The sequence below is a fragment of the Anabrus simplex genome, chromosome 5 (genome assembly GCF_040414725.1).
Source record: "Anabrus simplex isolate iqAnaSimp1 chromosome 5, ASM4041472v1, whole genome shotgun sequence".
Lineage (NCBI taxonomy): Eukaryota > Metazoa > Arthropoda > Insecta > Orthoptera > Tettigoniidae > Anabrus > Anabrus simplex.
Genome location: NC_090269.1, coordinates 198,665,430 through 198,681,140, shown reverse-complemented (window position 1 = coordinate 198,681,140; position 15,711 = coordinate 198,665,430). Strand labels below are relative to the sequence as shown.

Genomic DNA, 15,711 nt, shown 5'->3' with positions numbered 1-15,711 from the left:
TCAGCCGGTACAAATACTTTAATACACCAATACCGGACAGCTTGCTGTTTTCAGCGAGAAAGTCAATAGTGCTGCTACCTACATGGCTTGGTGTGACCAACTCTTCAATAACATATTACTATCTGTACGATTCTTGGCGCACTGGCGTGTTGTTTATGATGTAAGATTATTCAGTGACAAAAATTTATACATTGCAGTTATATTGCAAGAAAAGTGTTATGTTCTGAACAAATTACCCAGCAACATATTGGCATGAGAACTGATAAGGACCGCAAGGTTTTTAAAAAAGTAACGACGTCGCATCTGTGTTGAGGTTACATTCTATGCCCCTTATATTAAGAAATCAATCAAATACTCTACTGAAATGTTAGTGGGACATAAAACCAATAACATTAACAAATATGGAACTCTAGTACACTCAAACTTGAGTGTCCACATTGTTAAATAGTACCATAAAATTCCCCAATGAAAACCTGTGGACCTGTAGCGTAATGGTTATCGCGCTAGTCTTGAAATTGAAAACTGAAAGCCATGAGTTTCGAATCCGGTCAGTTTTTGTTTACTGTAAGAAAATAATAATAATAATATTCTTTACGTCCTGCTAACTACTTTCACGGTTTTCGGAGACACCGAGTTGCCGGAATTTTGTCCCGTAGGAATTCTTTTACATGCCAATAGATCTACCTACATGAGGCTGACGTATTTGAGCACCTTCAAATACCACCGGACTGAGCCAGGATCGAACCTGCCAAATTCGAATCAGAAGGCCGGCGCCTCAACCGCCTGAGCCACTCAGCCCGGCGTAAGAATGTATTATTGGCATAGGCTTGAGCACCACTCCAACTAATGTAATACGTACCGGTACTCATGGTAATTCTTCAAGCATAAATTTGTGAAAGAGACTTTAGGAAATTCTGAACGCTTCTTCCTTGTCAAGAACATCGTAGTTCACTCACGTAACCACAATCTGTATTATATATAATATAATGTATTTCTGTCTTCAGAGGTAAAAAAGAAAATTCAAAGTTCAGCAAAAGCGAGATAGCAGCGTGAGGTGAGTTCCTCTGTATAGTTCGGGAAGATCAGCCGTACCGAAGAAATCAAAATAATGGACCAAAACTCCTGTTCCTTAATTACAGCTTCTCTTTCCCGAAATCTTAATAAATCATGAATATTAAATTATCCCTCTCCTCTGCCACTTTGGCTGAATGATTAGCGCTTCGTGTCCCTTCTCTTTCTTTTGATGACACCTTCATTCTTTGGAGTGTTGGACCTTTCCCATTTTCCTCTGATTAGTGCTAAATGAGGATGGTTGGCCAGTTGCACTTCCTCTTAAAAACACCATCACAGAATGGCCAGCGTACGGCCCTCGGTTCAGAGGGCCCTGGTACGATTCCTGACGAAGTTGAACATTTTAATCGCGTCTGTTAATTCCAACGGGTTTGTGTCTGTATTCATACGCATCTTCAAATATATACAACACATCATACAAGACACACGCAATAGTGAGTATATCCCTACACATATGACTGGTGTTAGGAAAGGAATGCGGCCGCAAAACGAGGTTAAGTCCATACAAAGTGTTGCGCCAGGTGATTGGGAAAAGACTAGAAAGAAGCCGAGAGAGTAGTTTTTAAATATTCCTCTCAGAGGCTGGGTGGATCCCCAAACAAATTCGGCTTTTAATTTTTAAATCATAGCGAAAAGCACGGCTAACGTAATGCTCGTTTGGAGGTTTATGAAGGAGGCATTTCATATTTTAAAATTTCATCCATAATTATTATGACTGCTCAATTATTTTAACAAAAATATTTCCAATGAGTGTAGATGCATTCCTCTCAACTGTAGCATAGACAAATATGCAGTTCACACCAACACGCTAGATGTCACCATCGTCCCTGTTCGCACTCCACTCAATGATGTTGAGATAGAGCTGTCCGGTATTGGTGTATTAAAGTATTTGGCTGGTATTACGCACATGTGTTTGGTGTTTGGCAGTGGGGGGTGGGGAGCATTGAGAGGGAGGAGCATGGGTGGAGTTCATGCGCAGAGGAGAGTTGACGGGAATAGTGCGAGGTAGAGTGGAGGGGTGAGCTTGTAACATGTAACACGTCAAGTTAGTACCTTAGTGTTTACAATTTAATTACCAATCAGGTACCTGATTTATGCTTTGAGGAGGTACTACGACTGATGATGCCTTCAATGAAGGGCGAAACATGCCTCAATAGGAAATAATAATAAATTCCTAAGTGTTTAAAAATTTATAATGTATTGAATAGGTGACACAATAAACCCTTTAGCATCCTACATTCAGTATCTTCAATATGGATTAACAATGATATTTATCACTTGCAAAGTTGTCATAATGTCGAAATATTCAAACTACACGGCAAAATTTAAATTAAATGTGTTATCTTACGCCGATACAAATGGAGTGAAAGCTGCAGGAAGACATTTCTCCGTTGATCCTAATTCAATACGGTATTGGCGGAGACAAAAAAATAAACTCATGACTGCAAAGGCAAGCTCCAAATCTTTCCGTGGGCCTAAAACGGGGAAATATCCCAAAATTGATACCGGTGTAATTGCTTATGTCAATGAACTTCGGAATGATGGTTGTGGTGTCTCTTACGAAATGATTCAGAACAAAGCTCGCGAGATAGCTGACATGCTCAACATTGACAGAAAGGAATTAAAGCAAGCATTGGTTGGGTGATTCATTTCATGAGACGGCAAAATCACAGTTTACGGAGGAGAACATCTTTGTGCCAGTGTTTTACCTCGAAACTACACAGATAAGGTAACCGAGTTCCATTGTTACGTAATACAAGTGCGACACCAATATGACTATTTACTCTCTCAGGCTGGTAACGCTGACCAGACGCCAGAGTTTTTTGATATGCCGCATACCACCGTTGCTCCAACTGGCTCAAAAAGTGTCCTTGTGAAGATGACTGGAGCAGAGAGTCTAAGATGCACAGTGATGTTGTGCATTACGGCAGACGGCAAAAAACTTCCACTGTATGCCATCTTTAAAAGGAAGACATTACCAAAGGATACTACCCCACATGGAATTCACTTACGAGTTCAAGAAAAGGGCTGGATGACAGCGGATTTGATGGTGGATTGGTTGGAGAAAGTCTCGGAAAGACAACCAGGGGAATTATTACAAAAGAAGTCCCTTCTTGTCCTAGACAGTTTCCAGGGTCACCTTGTGGAAGCTGTAAAAGAGAAAATGAAACTGATGAAGTCCCATCCTGTCATCATCCCTGGAGGTTTAACGTCCATTCTTCAACCTTTGTATGTCAGCGTCAACAAACCTTTCAAAGAACATCTTCGAAGCCTGTATTAAGAATGGATGGCGGCGGGATCTCATCAGCCAACTCCAGGAGGCAAGATAAAGAAGCCATCAACATCGACGATGTGCAAGTGGATAATCCGGGCGTGGGAGAAAATTAGTGTCGATACTGTTAAGAAGAGTTTTTAAAAAACTGGAATTTCTTGTGCCATTGATGGTTCCGAGGACGACATGTTGTGGAATAGTGAAAATGAAGATGATGTGTTATCTGAGCCTGAAAATAGTGATGATAGTGACGAAAGTGAGGCCGCAGAATAGTGAGAGAAAAGAAACAATGAAACAATGCATTGCTGCTCTTCATTGTAGCCTAATGAAACCGTGGTATTCTTTTGTGTTAATTAAAAATAAATACCGGTAGGTACCACTTTCTTCACATACCGGTATAACCGTAAATATAACTTTTACCTAATATATCATTTCCCTTCCTTTCTGAATGCCTAGAAGCACCACTCACATAATTCCCTCCCTAGTGTTTTGAAGAAAATTCTTCGAGAAAAAAAAAAAAGGGGGAGAATTACGAGATAAAATACGATATATCGTACGAGATTCTCAGAAAATTATACAGTTTCGTTTATACCTGAGATCGTAAACTCCAGCTAAACATAAATTTTCCAGTAAATATAAGTATTATTTCATTATTATGATTATACACTGACTGACAGAGCAAATGCAACACCAAGAAGGAGTGGTCAGAACTTTATGCCAATTGCAGGGTAGACTGACGTCACTGAGGTATGCTCATGATGTGAAATGCGCCGCTGTGCTGCGCACGTAGCGAACGATAAATGGGACACGGCGTTGGCGAATGGTCCACTTCGTACCGTGATTTCTCAGCCGACAGTCATTGTAGAACGTGTTGTCGTGTGCCACAGGACACGTGTATAGCTAAGAATGCCAGGCCGCCGTCAACGGAGGCATTTCCAGCAGACAGACGACTTTACGAGGGGTATGGTGATCGGGGTGAGAAGGGCAGGTTGGTCGCTTCGTCAAATCGCAGCCGATACCCATAGGGATGTGTCCACGGTGCAGCGCCTGTGGCGAAGATGGTTGGCGCAGGGACATGTAGCACGTGCGAGGGGTCCAGGCGCAGCCCGAGTGACATCAGCACGCGATGATCGGCGCATCCGCCGCCAAGCGGTGGCAGCCCGGCACGCCACGTCAACCGCCATTCTTCAGCATGTGCAAGACACCCTGGCTGTTCCAATATCGACCAGAACAATTTCCCGTCGATTGGTTGAAGGAGGCCTGCACTCCCGGCGTCCGCTCAGAAGACTACCATTGACTCCACAGCATAGACGTGCACGCCTGGCATGGTGCCGGGCTAGAGCGACTTGGATGAGGGAATGGCGGAACGTCGTGTTCTCCGATGAGTCACGCTTCTGTTCTGTCAGTGATAGTCACCACAGACGAGTGTGGCGCCAGCGTGGAGAAAGGTCAAATCCGGCAGTAAATGTGGAGCGCCCTACCGCTAGACAACGCGGCATCATGGTTTGGGGCGCTATTGCGTATGATTCCACGTCACCTCTAGTGCGTATTCAAGGCACGTTAAATGCCCACCGCTACGTGCAGCATGTGCTGCGGCCGGTGGCACTCCCGTACCTTCAGGAGCTGCCCAATGCTCTGTTTCAGCAGGATAATGCCCGCCCACACACTGCTCGCATCTCCCAACAGGCTCTATGAGGTGTACAGGTGCTTCTGTGGCCAGCGTACTCTCCGGATCTCTCACCAATCGAACACGTGTGGGATCTCATTGGACGCCGTTTGCAAACTCTGCCCCAGCCTCGTACGGACGACCAACTGTGGCAAATGGTTGACAGAGAATGGAGAACCATCCCTCAGGACACCATCCGCACTCTTATTGACTCTGTACCTCGACGTGTTTCTGCGTGCATCGCCGCTCGCGGTGGTCCTACATCCTACTGAGTCGATGCCGTGCGCATTGTGTAACCTGCATATCGTTTTGAAATAAACATCAATTATTCTTCCGTGCCGACTCCGTTTTTTCCCCAACTTTCATCCCTTTCGAACCACTCCTCCTTGGTGTTGCATTTGCTCTGTCAGTCAGTGTATATTTAAAAAAGTTTACTAAAAACAGCTTTCTACAGTCCATCAAGCCATTCTACTGGACTAACTTGCTTCATTCTCTTTTTTTTTCTTTCTTTTTTTTTCTTTTCTTTTTTTTTAATTCTCTCCTGAATTACCTACCAGTGAATAATCAGACACTGGACAGGTCTCTAAGTTCAGTCAACTTTGAATAATCCTAAAATCGTATCACTAAATGACCACTACAATAATTCCAGGCGAAGGCTTGCCCTAGCCTGCAATACATTCTGTAGTTAGTGGCTTGCTAAGCAATTAGCACTTTCATTTACCAATATTCTGATGTATGTTATGCGATTTTCATCCTTACTAATGTGATTTCATGTAGCTATGTTTGATTACTACCTGTCAAACGAGAGATTATATACTTCCTCTGATCACAGAAGAATACTAATCTCTGCTAGACACTCTTTGATTCTCTGACCTTCTGCAGCTTCTAAATAAACTAAATAAATGGCAGAACATTTCTGATAACTAACATGCTGCTAAGAGAAAACAAGCGATGTACGCAGAGAAGGGAAGTTATCAAGTTGACTAGCCTTCTGTACCGCAGGAATAAACTCCTGGAAAAAATGGGCATCTACTTATCCAAACCAGTATTGTCACGGCCAATTGTATGTTTGAAAATATGAAGATCCAAATATGCCCAAATGGCCGAAGCACAGTGAATATTGTATTGAAAGAAATGTTATAAACTACACCACAAATGAATCAATTATTATGTACTGCAATTACAGTAGATGTCCATAAAAACTACTGAACAGGGCAGGCAAAACAATGCGACTACAACAGGCATATCAGGACAAGTTATCTCACCTATTTCTAACAAATGCTGTGGAGCACCCCAAGTCCACTAGTAGCCTACTAATTTTCTACTATAAGTTATGTATTTAGGAACTTCATGGTCACCCTCACAGGAGGAGAGATGACTTATTTCTAATGAATCTTAACTACCTAAATTCAAATGAGGAGGAAAAAAAGAAAGAAAAAACAAGTTTTTATAAACTTACAAGCAAGGGACAACACGTCTAAGCTTAATAATGATGATGATTATGATGATGATGATGATGATGATGATGATGAAAATAATAATAATAATAATAATAATAATAATAATAATAATAATAATAATAATAATAATAATAAAAATAGGAATGCACACTTTTGTACAAGGGGGTGAAAAATCCACAGCCTGTTTCCAGTCATTCGACTGGGTCAGAAATGGAATGAATGAAGCCCCCATCTAGCGGCGAGGATAGGAACTGTGCCAGCTGCCAAAGCCTGTTGCACACCTCTGGGGCAAGTTCAAAATATTCCCTCCACCTCTCCAGTGATTCCCTGGGATCTATTATGAGTTCACCTGAATTACTCAAAACGCTGTTCATTTCCTTTTTCCCTCCCTTCGTAAGATTCTTTATAACTGTCCAGAAAGCTTTTCCTGCTGCTTGACATAGCCTTTCCAGGTTATTACCAAAATCTTCCCATGACTTCTTTTTGGATTCAACAACTACTTGTTTCGCTCTGTTTCTTTCACCTACATACAAATCCCTGTCTGCCTCGGCCCTTGTTTGGAGCCATTTCTGATAAGCCTTCTTTTTAAGTTTACAAGCTGCTCTCACTTCATCATTCCACCAAGATGTTTGCCTTTTTTTCCCATCTTTACACACAGCTGTTCCTAGGCATTCCCTTGCTGTTTCTACCACAGCATCCCTGTATGCCACCCATTCTCTTTCTATATCCTGAACCTGCTTACTGTCTACTGTTCGAAACTCCTCACTAATCATATCCATGTACTTCTGTCTAATTTCCTCATCCTGGAGTTTTTTTTTTTTTTTTTGCAAGTTGCCTTACGTCGCACTGACACAGATAGGTCTTATGGCGACGATGGGACAGGAAGAGGCTAGGAGTGGGAAGGAAGCAGCCGTGGCCTTAATTAAGGTACAGCCTGGTTTGAAAATGGGAAACCACGGAAAACCATCTTCAGGGCTGCCGACAGTGGGGTTCCAAACCATTATCTCCCAAGTACTGGACACTGGCCGCACTCAAGCGACTGCAGCTATCGAGCTCGGTCTCTGGAGATTTTCTACCCGTATTCGTTTGCAGACAGATTTCACTTTCTCTATCCTAGGCCTAGAGATACTCAATTCACTATAGATCAGATAGTGGTCTGTACCATCGAAAAATCGCCGGAGAACTCTTACATTCCTAACAGATTTCCTGAATTCGATGCCGGTTACGATATAGTCTATTACGGATCTGGTACCCCTAGCCTCCCGTGTGTAGCGGTGAATAGCTTTATGCTTGAAGAATGTATTCGTAACTGCTAAACCCACACTAGCACAGAAGTCCAGTAAATGCTTCCCATTCCTATTAGCTTCCATATCTTCCCCACATTTACCAATCACAGAGATGCCAACTTTCAAGAGAGGTAATTCGTAATGCAGCCGTTAGGGCGGGGGGTTGGGTCGCAGATTTTTTTTTTTTTTTTTTTTTCTCTCCCTTAATCTTACTAACTTACGTATCATTTAATTTAAAGCTTGCAGTTTCTGTTTGGTAAACGTACGCTGGTGACATGCTTTTTCTTTTCATATCATGTGCATCCTCTGCACTAACAGAGCACTGAACAGTTCGGAGTTCATATTAGCACGAAATTCAGTCTTGTTCTTCATCATGCGCACCCGAAACATCGCGGCTACACACACTACAAAACACGTATGAATGAGATTTTGAGGAATACATTAAACAAGGCCATTCTTCCGAGTATACCTCCCTTTTCAACTATATTTATTACTAACGTCACTAATCGTGGTAACGTAATCACACGTATTTTCCTGCACAAGAAATCGCTTCATTATTTCATTATTTCGCATTTCGTAACACACGATTGGCATATATCCTAGAAGAGCAATATATGTAAATTTGGCAACCAAAATCGCAATAAATACATCTTCAACAGTCACGCAGCACACAGTATTCACAATTAAACAGAGTTTGTCACCACTTTACCGCCAAAACAAAGACAAAAGAACTCGCATACTTGCATGGAAGTCTGATTATGTGACGAACAAAGACAACAACTCCGCAAGATATACCACTCCACAGGTGCCTATATTTCCGGAACTGGAAGCACACACTGCGTTCGGCGCGTGAAAACTCGAAATATTCATAAATGAGGGACAGGAAAGGGGTATAAATTAATACTGAGAAATCCGAAAATAATATTCTCAGAATTCAAGCCACCTTGTGTATTCTTTTGAACACTTCAAACACTTAGATTTAAAAATCAACAAAAAATCGTAATTTGTAGTGTGTGATTCGTAAAGGCGTAATTATGATGGGTAATTCGTAATTATTACGATTAAATCGTAATAGTTGGCATCTCTGCAATCACCCTTTCGTATCCTTCAGTTCTATTTCCAACTCTCGCATTAAAATAGCCATCAGCACTATCCTATCCTTGTTGTCGACCCTGACCATGATGTCACTCAATGCTTCATAAAACTTGTCAACTTCATCCTCATCTGCACCCTCACATGGTGAATACACAGACACAATTCTAGTCCTAATTCCTTCAACTGCCAAATCTACCCACATCATTCGCTCATTTACGTGCCTAACAGAATTTATGTTGCGTGCAATGGTATTCCTGATAAACAGCCCTACCCCAGACTCTGCCCTTCCCTTTCTAACATTTTGAGCAAACCTATTTGATTATCCAATAAAAATTCGGGGTGTGTCGGGCCTTAGCCCAGAGCTCTCTAGAACCTTCCTCTCGGGTATAAAACCTGGTACCTTTTCGAGCTACCTTGTCTTATTGATCGTCCAGTTTACCGAGTGTGTGCTAATAGAGGAGGCGGGGGCGTCTCGCCCTTCATCGAGCTTTATAGCAGATTAAGGTAATGGCAGCTATTTAATAACTATGTGATAGCCTCTGAAAGCTAGCTTGAGAGGAAGGTTTCCTATCTTCAATAATGTAACCTTTAATTTCCAAACTTCTAAAATGTAAATTTCTATTGTAAATTTCAAACAAGCCGAAAAGCACTTAGCTTAAATTCGGGAATATAGAATGTGACACCCTCTCGAGTTCCCTATCAACCTGACGTCGGGGTGACTATGATTTTGTAACCGTTTTCAATCTGTAACTTCTCCACCTAGTTGTCTCAGTCGTATAGGATTAGCCTCTGTAACATCGGGCAATTTTAAGCTTCTAAGTGTAAGTTTCAAGGAGTGCAAGTGTCCGCCTCAGCATCATTTTGATTTTTGGGCCAGTAACTTTAACCTGGGTTTTTTTTGTTTTGTTTTTTTTTCCTCCCACAAAGGACCGGTAGAATGAGTATTCAATACTCCTGTAAAATTCAATCATTTATGTTAAGTGGTTAGACTGTTGAGTGTTTAAGACATTGAATTATGTTTGGAAAGTGTAAATTTTAGTGAGCAAAGATGCTCTGGTTGTAAATGTTAAAGTTGTAGGTTGCCTTGAGAAGGCAGTAAGGCATATGGTTCGGAGCGCAGTCTCCTAGACAAATTCATAGAGCAGAGATGCTCTTTCTATTCTTGTAGAGGTGTTAGTAAACTCTGTAAATGAAATTGGGAGGCCTCTCTCCTTGACTATTGAGTGGACGGAGCCACAGTGCTTAAGTAACGTTTGGAAGATTGGAAGTGTTAAACTCGTATTGTTAATTGGCAATTTTGTTGAAGTTTCTGATTTCTCCTATCTTGTATCTAAGCTAACGAGCTAGTTTTGTACCTGAAATCTTGTACCGTCGCTGAGTGACTGGTTTTGTTAAAATTTAGCTTCTGAAAGAAAAACCAGCCTAATTTTAAAGTTTGAATTAATTTTGTGGCTTAGTAGATAGACCCTATCATGCCCGCACCTTCTTTCACTTCTGTGATCCACAAAAACACGGTAACAACAACAACAATAATAACAACAATAATAATATTATGGCCTCAGCTACCATATGCAGACATTTTAATATGACGCCATCTGGCTGTCTGCTCGTCAATTTCAACATTCCATTTTACTCTAGGCCTACTTGATGGCAACGTAAACCAAATATCTCTTGGGAGTCTATGGTGGAGTTTCAATGAATTTTTTTGGGTAAACACCAAACATTGTCACCAGAGATTTTTTACATGCCAACATCGTACAACATGGAATGTTGAATGGACTTCTTTCTGACCTTCAAAAATCTGACTATCTCTGCCAAGTTTGAACCTGCTATCTTGCTTGGAAGCCGGAGGCGGACACACTACCTCTGTAAACAACTAACATTCAGATTAAAAAAACACTGCTTTAACATGATGGTAGTGGTGGTTCAAAGTCGTAATACCACAAGAATATATCAGCCACTGCCGCCTACTCACCTCGTCCGAATGATCTATTGCTGCTATTCCTTCTTCAACCTGATGACCATCTTGTGGCTGCATTGCCACATAAGTTGCTTCGGAAGCACCATCCAATACCTCAGAAGAGGGATCTGCAATACCTACAAGAGAACAATTTTCATAAAATGAGGTTTCATGTGGGTAGGAACCAAAACCTTTCTGCAACAAATTTCTATTGTACTTCACAGCATTAACAATTCAGAAAGTGAGCCAGTAGCATAGTCACTGGCTTCTAACCAAGGTGGCTACAGTTTGAGTATTTTCCAATGCATGAAGGATTCTCAAAATGAAAAGTCATGTCTCTGTGGTTCGATTTCACATAAAAGTGGAAGTCCTAGTTGTACTTCCTTTTAACAATAATCATCACCACCACCATCACTGTTGGTACAAAGTATGCCATGCGCCTGTTCATGTTATGATAAACTACTGTATGTGTCCCTTCATGGCTTAACCAGGAGAGTATTTTATTATAAAGAGAGATGTGCACTGAAAATTTTACTGAGAACATAAACCTAATACACAAGTTCACAGCCTTCTGTAGCTTCAGTGCTTGTTCCATGGTTGTATCAATCATCACTATGGTTAAGTATCGGAAAAAATGAGTCTGGTTAAGTTTAATTTCCCTGTTATGTGGTAGAAGTGATTAGCAAGTTATGAAAGGGTGAGCACTATGGAGCTCAGGGCTCAAGAAAAGGTTCGCGTACTATACAAGTGTGACTAAAGGTGGAAACATGAGCATTAAGTCCCTTAACCCATTAACCACAACATATTCTAGCAATGTTTCAAGACATGCCAATAGTGTTATATTAGGTGTTTGTAAATTACATGTAATGCTCTTTTCCATTAACCCGCCAGTGGTCACTATATAAGCAAAATGCTCACAGTCATTAAAAATCATCTGCACTTTTACACAGCATGTAGTTTTGAACTTGAGCCCTGTTGTACCTATGCACTGCAGTTTTAGAGAAGGTCGGATGCACTGAAACGCACATCTGTGACCTTCAGAAGGGACAGGGAGGGAGGAATTATCAGCGACCGTCAACCGTGAGCAATTGGCTTCGCGCGCGACCAGTCACGTTGGCGCTAATTTCTGCGTGTGTTATAGTTTCGCTATTGTTGTATGCTGTTTCATAGTTGAAACAGTTCTTTGCAACTTATTGTATTAATGTGTTGTATAATGAGTGTGTGACGATGGCTTCAAGTAGTGACATTTTAGCCTGGTTTGATGAAGACGGATAGTGAACATTCCGAGACAGAAGAACGTGTTGATGGAACCGAACCTGGAGAGCTGGCGAACCACATATGTTGGAGGTAAATGAGAATTTTATGTTTAGTGACAATGTTTATATAGGGAATAATAAGGTGACAAAGTGGGGCAGATGCCCACCAAGAAGAAATCCACGCTCACGTACTTGTGCAAAAATATAGTGACTCATTCCCCTTGTGTAACGGGCACTGCGAAACACGCACACACCATTTTATAAAGTTGGGACTTGTTTATCCCAGATACAGTTATAACCATCTGAGATTTATTATTTGTAACTTTATTTGTAATTTTTAATGTTCTTTATGAACATTTCAGATCCATTCTTATGTTCATTTAATGTGTTAATATATTTACGCTTGAAATCGGTTGGTATTTATTATGCAAACACGTCGTATCACACTGTGAGCATTTTGCTCAACGAGCGACCACTGGCAGGTTAATAATTTAAGGCTGAAAATGACCCAATACAAGGGTCAAAACTAGTCCCAATGTAATCATCATCATCATCATCATTTGAAGTATTGGGCCATGTGGCCCGTTACGGTCTTGCATTTTCTTTCCATCGCTTCATTGGACGTCCTATAGATCTGTGTCCTCTTGGTTGGTAGCGTAAGATCTCCTTTGGTAGTCTTCCAGATTCCATCCTTTGAACATAACGTTTCCAGTTTTCTTGGTAATCATAGATGTAATTGATTACTGGTTTCACATTAAGTCCCTTAAGCACATCTTCATTTTGTTTTACGATCCCATTTTGTATAGCCTGCTGTTCTGCGCATGAACGTCATTTCACGTGCTCTAATTCTGGAAAGTCTTGAGTTCTCACTGTCCATGCCTCACTGCTGTAGCAAAAGACTGGTCTTGCTAAAGTGTTATAAAGACATAAATGAGTGAGTTTTTGGACAAGATATGTCTTCATAATGTGATTTATAATTCCTGTTGTTCTGGCAAACTTCGTTATTTTTGCAGAGATATCATTTTCCCCTTGGTAAGATAAATTTTATCCCAAATAATTGAATTCATTGACACTAGTCTCGATGTAATAAATAATATTAACATATTATAGACAGTATTGAATAGGTGGATCTTCTCATCCTTGTTAATAGTGATAAATCATCAATACGGAACAAAATTAAATTAATTTCATATGAGGGAGGAAAATTGTCAAAAGACTGATTTTATAAACACAGACTTTTCTTTCACAGCATATACCGACATACAGTGTAAAGCAAAAGCTAAATATTTCCACCTATTCAATACTATTTGTTATAACCTTAAAAAAAGAAGTTACATATATTTGTTGAAACTAGTTTCGGTCTTACTAGAGACCATCATCAGTCAAGTCTGACTCGTTGGCTGAATGGTCAGCATACTGGCCTTCAGTTCAGAGGGTCCCGGGTTCGATTCCCGGCCGGGTTGGGGATTTTAACCTTAACCGGTCAATTTCAATGGCTCGGGGACTGGATATGTGTGGTGTATTCAGCATTAGAAATTATCCTAGGTAGGGCTCTCATCTTCACAGACATGCAGGTCGCCTAATAGGTCGTCTACAAGGAAACAACTCGCACCAGGCCACTCCGGAGGTCATACGCCATTTCTTTATTTATCACCAGTCAAAGTTGAGGAAAGACATAAATATAGAAAAAAATTTATGAAGCAAGCATGAAATTCAGTGCCAGACAAGTCAATATTTGAAAAACACTCATCACAACCACATGTCCTGTATAAGCTCTGTGATTCTGAGGTATTATTGGAGAAAATTGAAAGGGATGAGTTGGAGTTTAAAAATTGTTGAGGCCAATCTAACGACAATGGTGCGAACATGTCTGGAAAGTGCAAAGGTGCCATGCACTGCACATTCATTAAATTTGGTTAGAGTAAACGCTGCAAGAGTATCGCACAAAGCAGAAACATATTCTGGAATACTGAACCCTCTCCATTCATTCTTTGTATCGTCTACTAACAGGATTACTTGATTCAGGAACTGGAAAAAATCCAAAGAAAAGCAGCTCGATTTGTTCTGGGCGATTTCCGACAAAAGAGTAGCGTTACAAAAATGTTGCAAAGTTTGGGCTGGGAAGACTTGGGAGAAAGGAGACGAGCTGCTCGACTAAGTGGTATGTTCCGAGCTGTCAGTGGAGAGATGGCGTGGGAGAACATCAGTAGACGAATAAGTTTGGATGGTGTCTTTAAAAGTAGGAAAGATCACAATATGAAGATAAAATTGGAATTCAAGAGGACAAATTGGGGCAAATATTTGTTTATAGGAAGGGGAGTTAGGGATTGGAATAACTTACCAAGGGAGATGTTCAATAAATTTCCAATTTCTTTGCAATCATTTAAGAAAAGGCTAGGAAAACAAGAGATAGGGAATCTGCCACGTGGGCGACTGCCCTAAATGCAGATCAGTAGTAATTGAGTGATTGATTGATTACAGATAAGAGATTATGCTGCAGTAGTGCCATGCTACAGAGCATGGTCAAGAAAGAGGGAAGCTGTAACATTTGTGTACAGACATCTCAAAAAGATAATAAAGGCTTTAAATAACCTTATATCTAGTATGACATCCGCCCCTCATACTAAAACAGAAGCTATAAACCTTTTGAAAAATGCCAGTACTTTTGAATTTATTAAAGCTTCTTGTTTTGGCTCAAGCAGCTAACACGAATTGATATCGTAAACAAAATTTTACGAAACAGAATATATCACCATTTACCGATATCAACCAACTTCTCAAGCAATTTTGGGAATCTCGAACGAACACCGATATAATCTCGGAAGCTAAGACCATAGCTAAAAGACTCAATCTGGATCGTCGATTCAAAGAGGTGCGGGAAGGGAAAAAGAAGAGGATGGCCAACAAAGATTGTGAAGATGAAAGCTGGGATTGGACGGCTGAAAAAAAGATTCCACAACACTATCGTAGAAATAATAGACCATATCCTTAATGAACTTAAGAATAGGTTTCATGTAATACAAAATATAAACCATTTGTTTGGCTTTTTACACGGGGCTCAGCTGCAGATGTTAAAGGTCAGTGACATAAAAATCCGGACAATGCAGTTAACTGACATATATACTGTATAATAATGACCTTAACAATGATGAATTAATAATAGAACAGTACAATTTTAAATACCATGCTCTTCATTTAATACCAATAATAAATTTCTACAAACAGTTATCATACATGTAAATACAAAACTCAAAACGTGAAGTGGCGCCATTTTGAACTATCTGCCAAATGAGTTCTCCAAAATTCAATTGAGAAATTGGAGGCTATCTCAACTGCACAAGAGTTAAACAACTTTACACATGATGTCACACAACATATTGTAAATCTGTACAACTCCAACCTTCCTAAACAATCACACAACCACCCAAGGAACTACTGGTGGACAGCTCAACTTACAGCACTCCGAAATTGATCTTTAGCAGCTCAGAGAGGATGCAAAAATATACACGTGATACAACCCTCACATATGAAGCCTCGTATAAGCATATCAGAGAACTAAACAGAAAGACAATTATACAAACTAAATTAAATAGCTGGAAATAGTTCTGCTCCTCGGAATCAACCAGAAAACCATGGGGGAAAATT

The 15,711-nt window shown here is 40.5% G+C and overlaps 1 protein-coding gene across 8 annotated transcripts in view; it reads right to left on the bottom strand.

The window, feature by feature from the left end:
- The window catches only part of LOC136873912 (transcriptional repressor CTCF), a 393,845-nt gene that overhangs the window by 256,814 nt on the left and 121,320 nt on the right, over window positions 1-15,711 (bottom strand). For all 8 annotated transcript variants that reach the window (XM_067147244.2, XM_067147245.2, XM_067147243.2 and 5 more), the window contains one exon: window positions 10,826-10,947. In XM_067147244.2, the coding sequence (XP_067003345.1) occupies window positions 10,826-10,947 (122 nt within the window). The remainder of the gene's footprint in view (window positions 1-10,825; window positions 10,948-15,711) is intronic.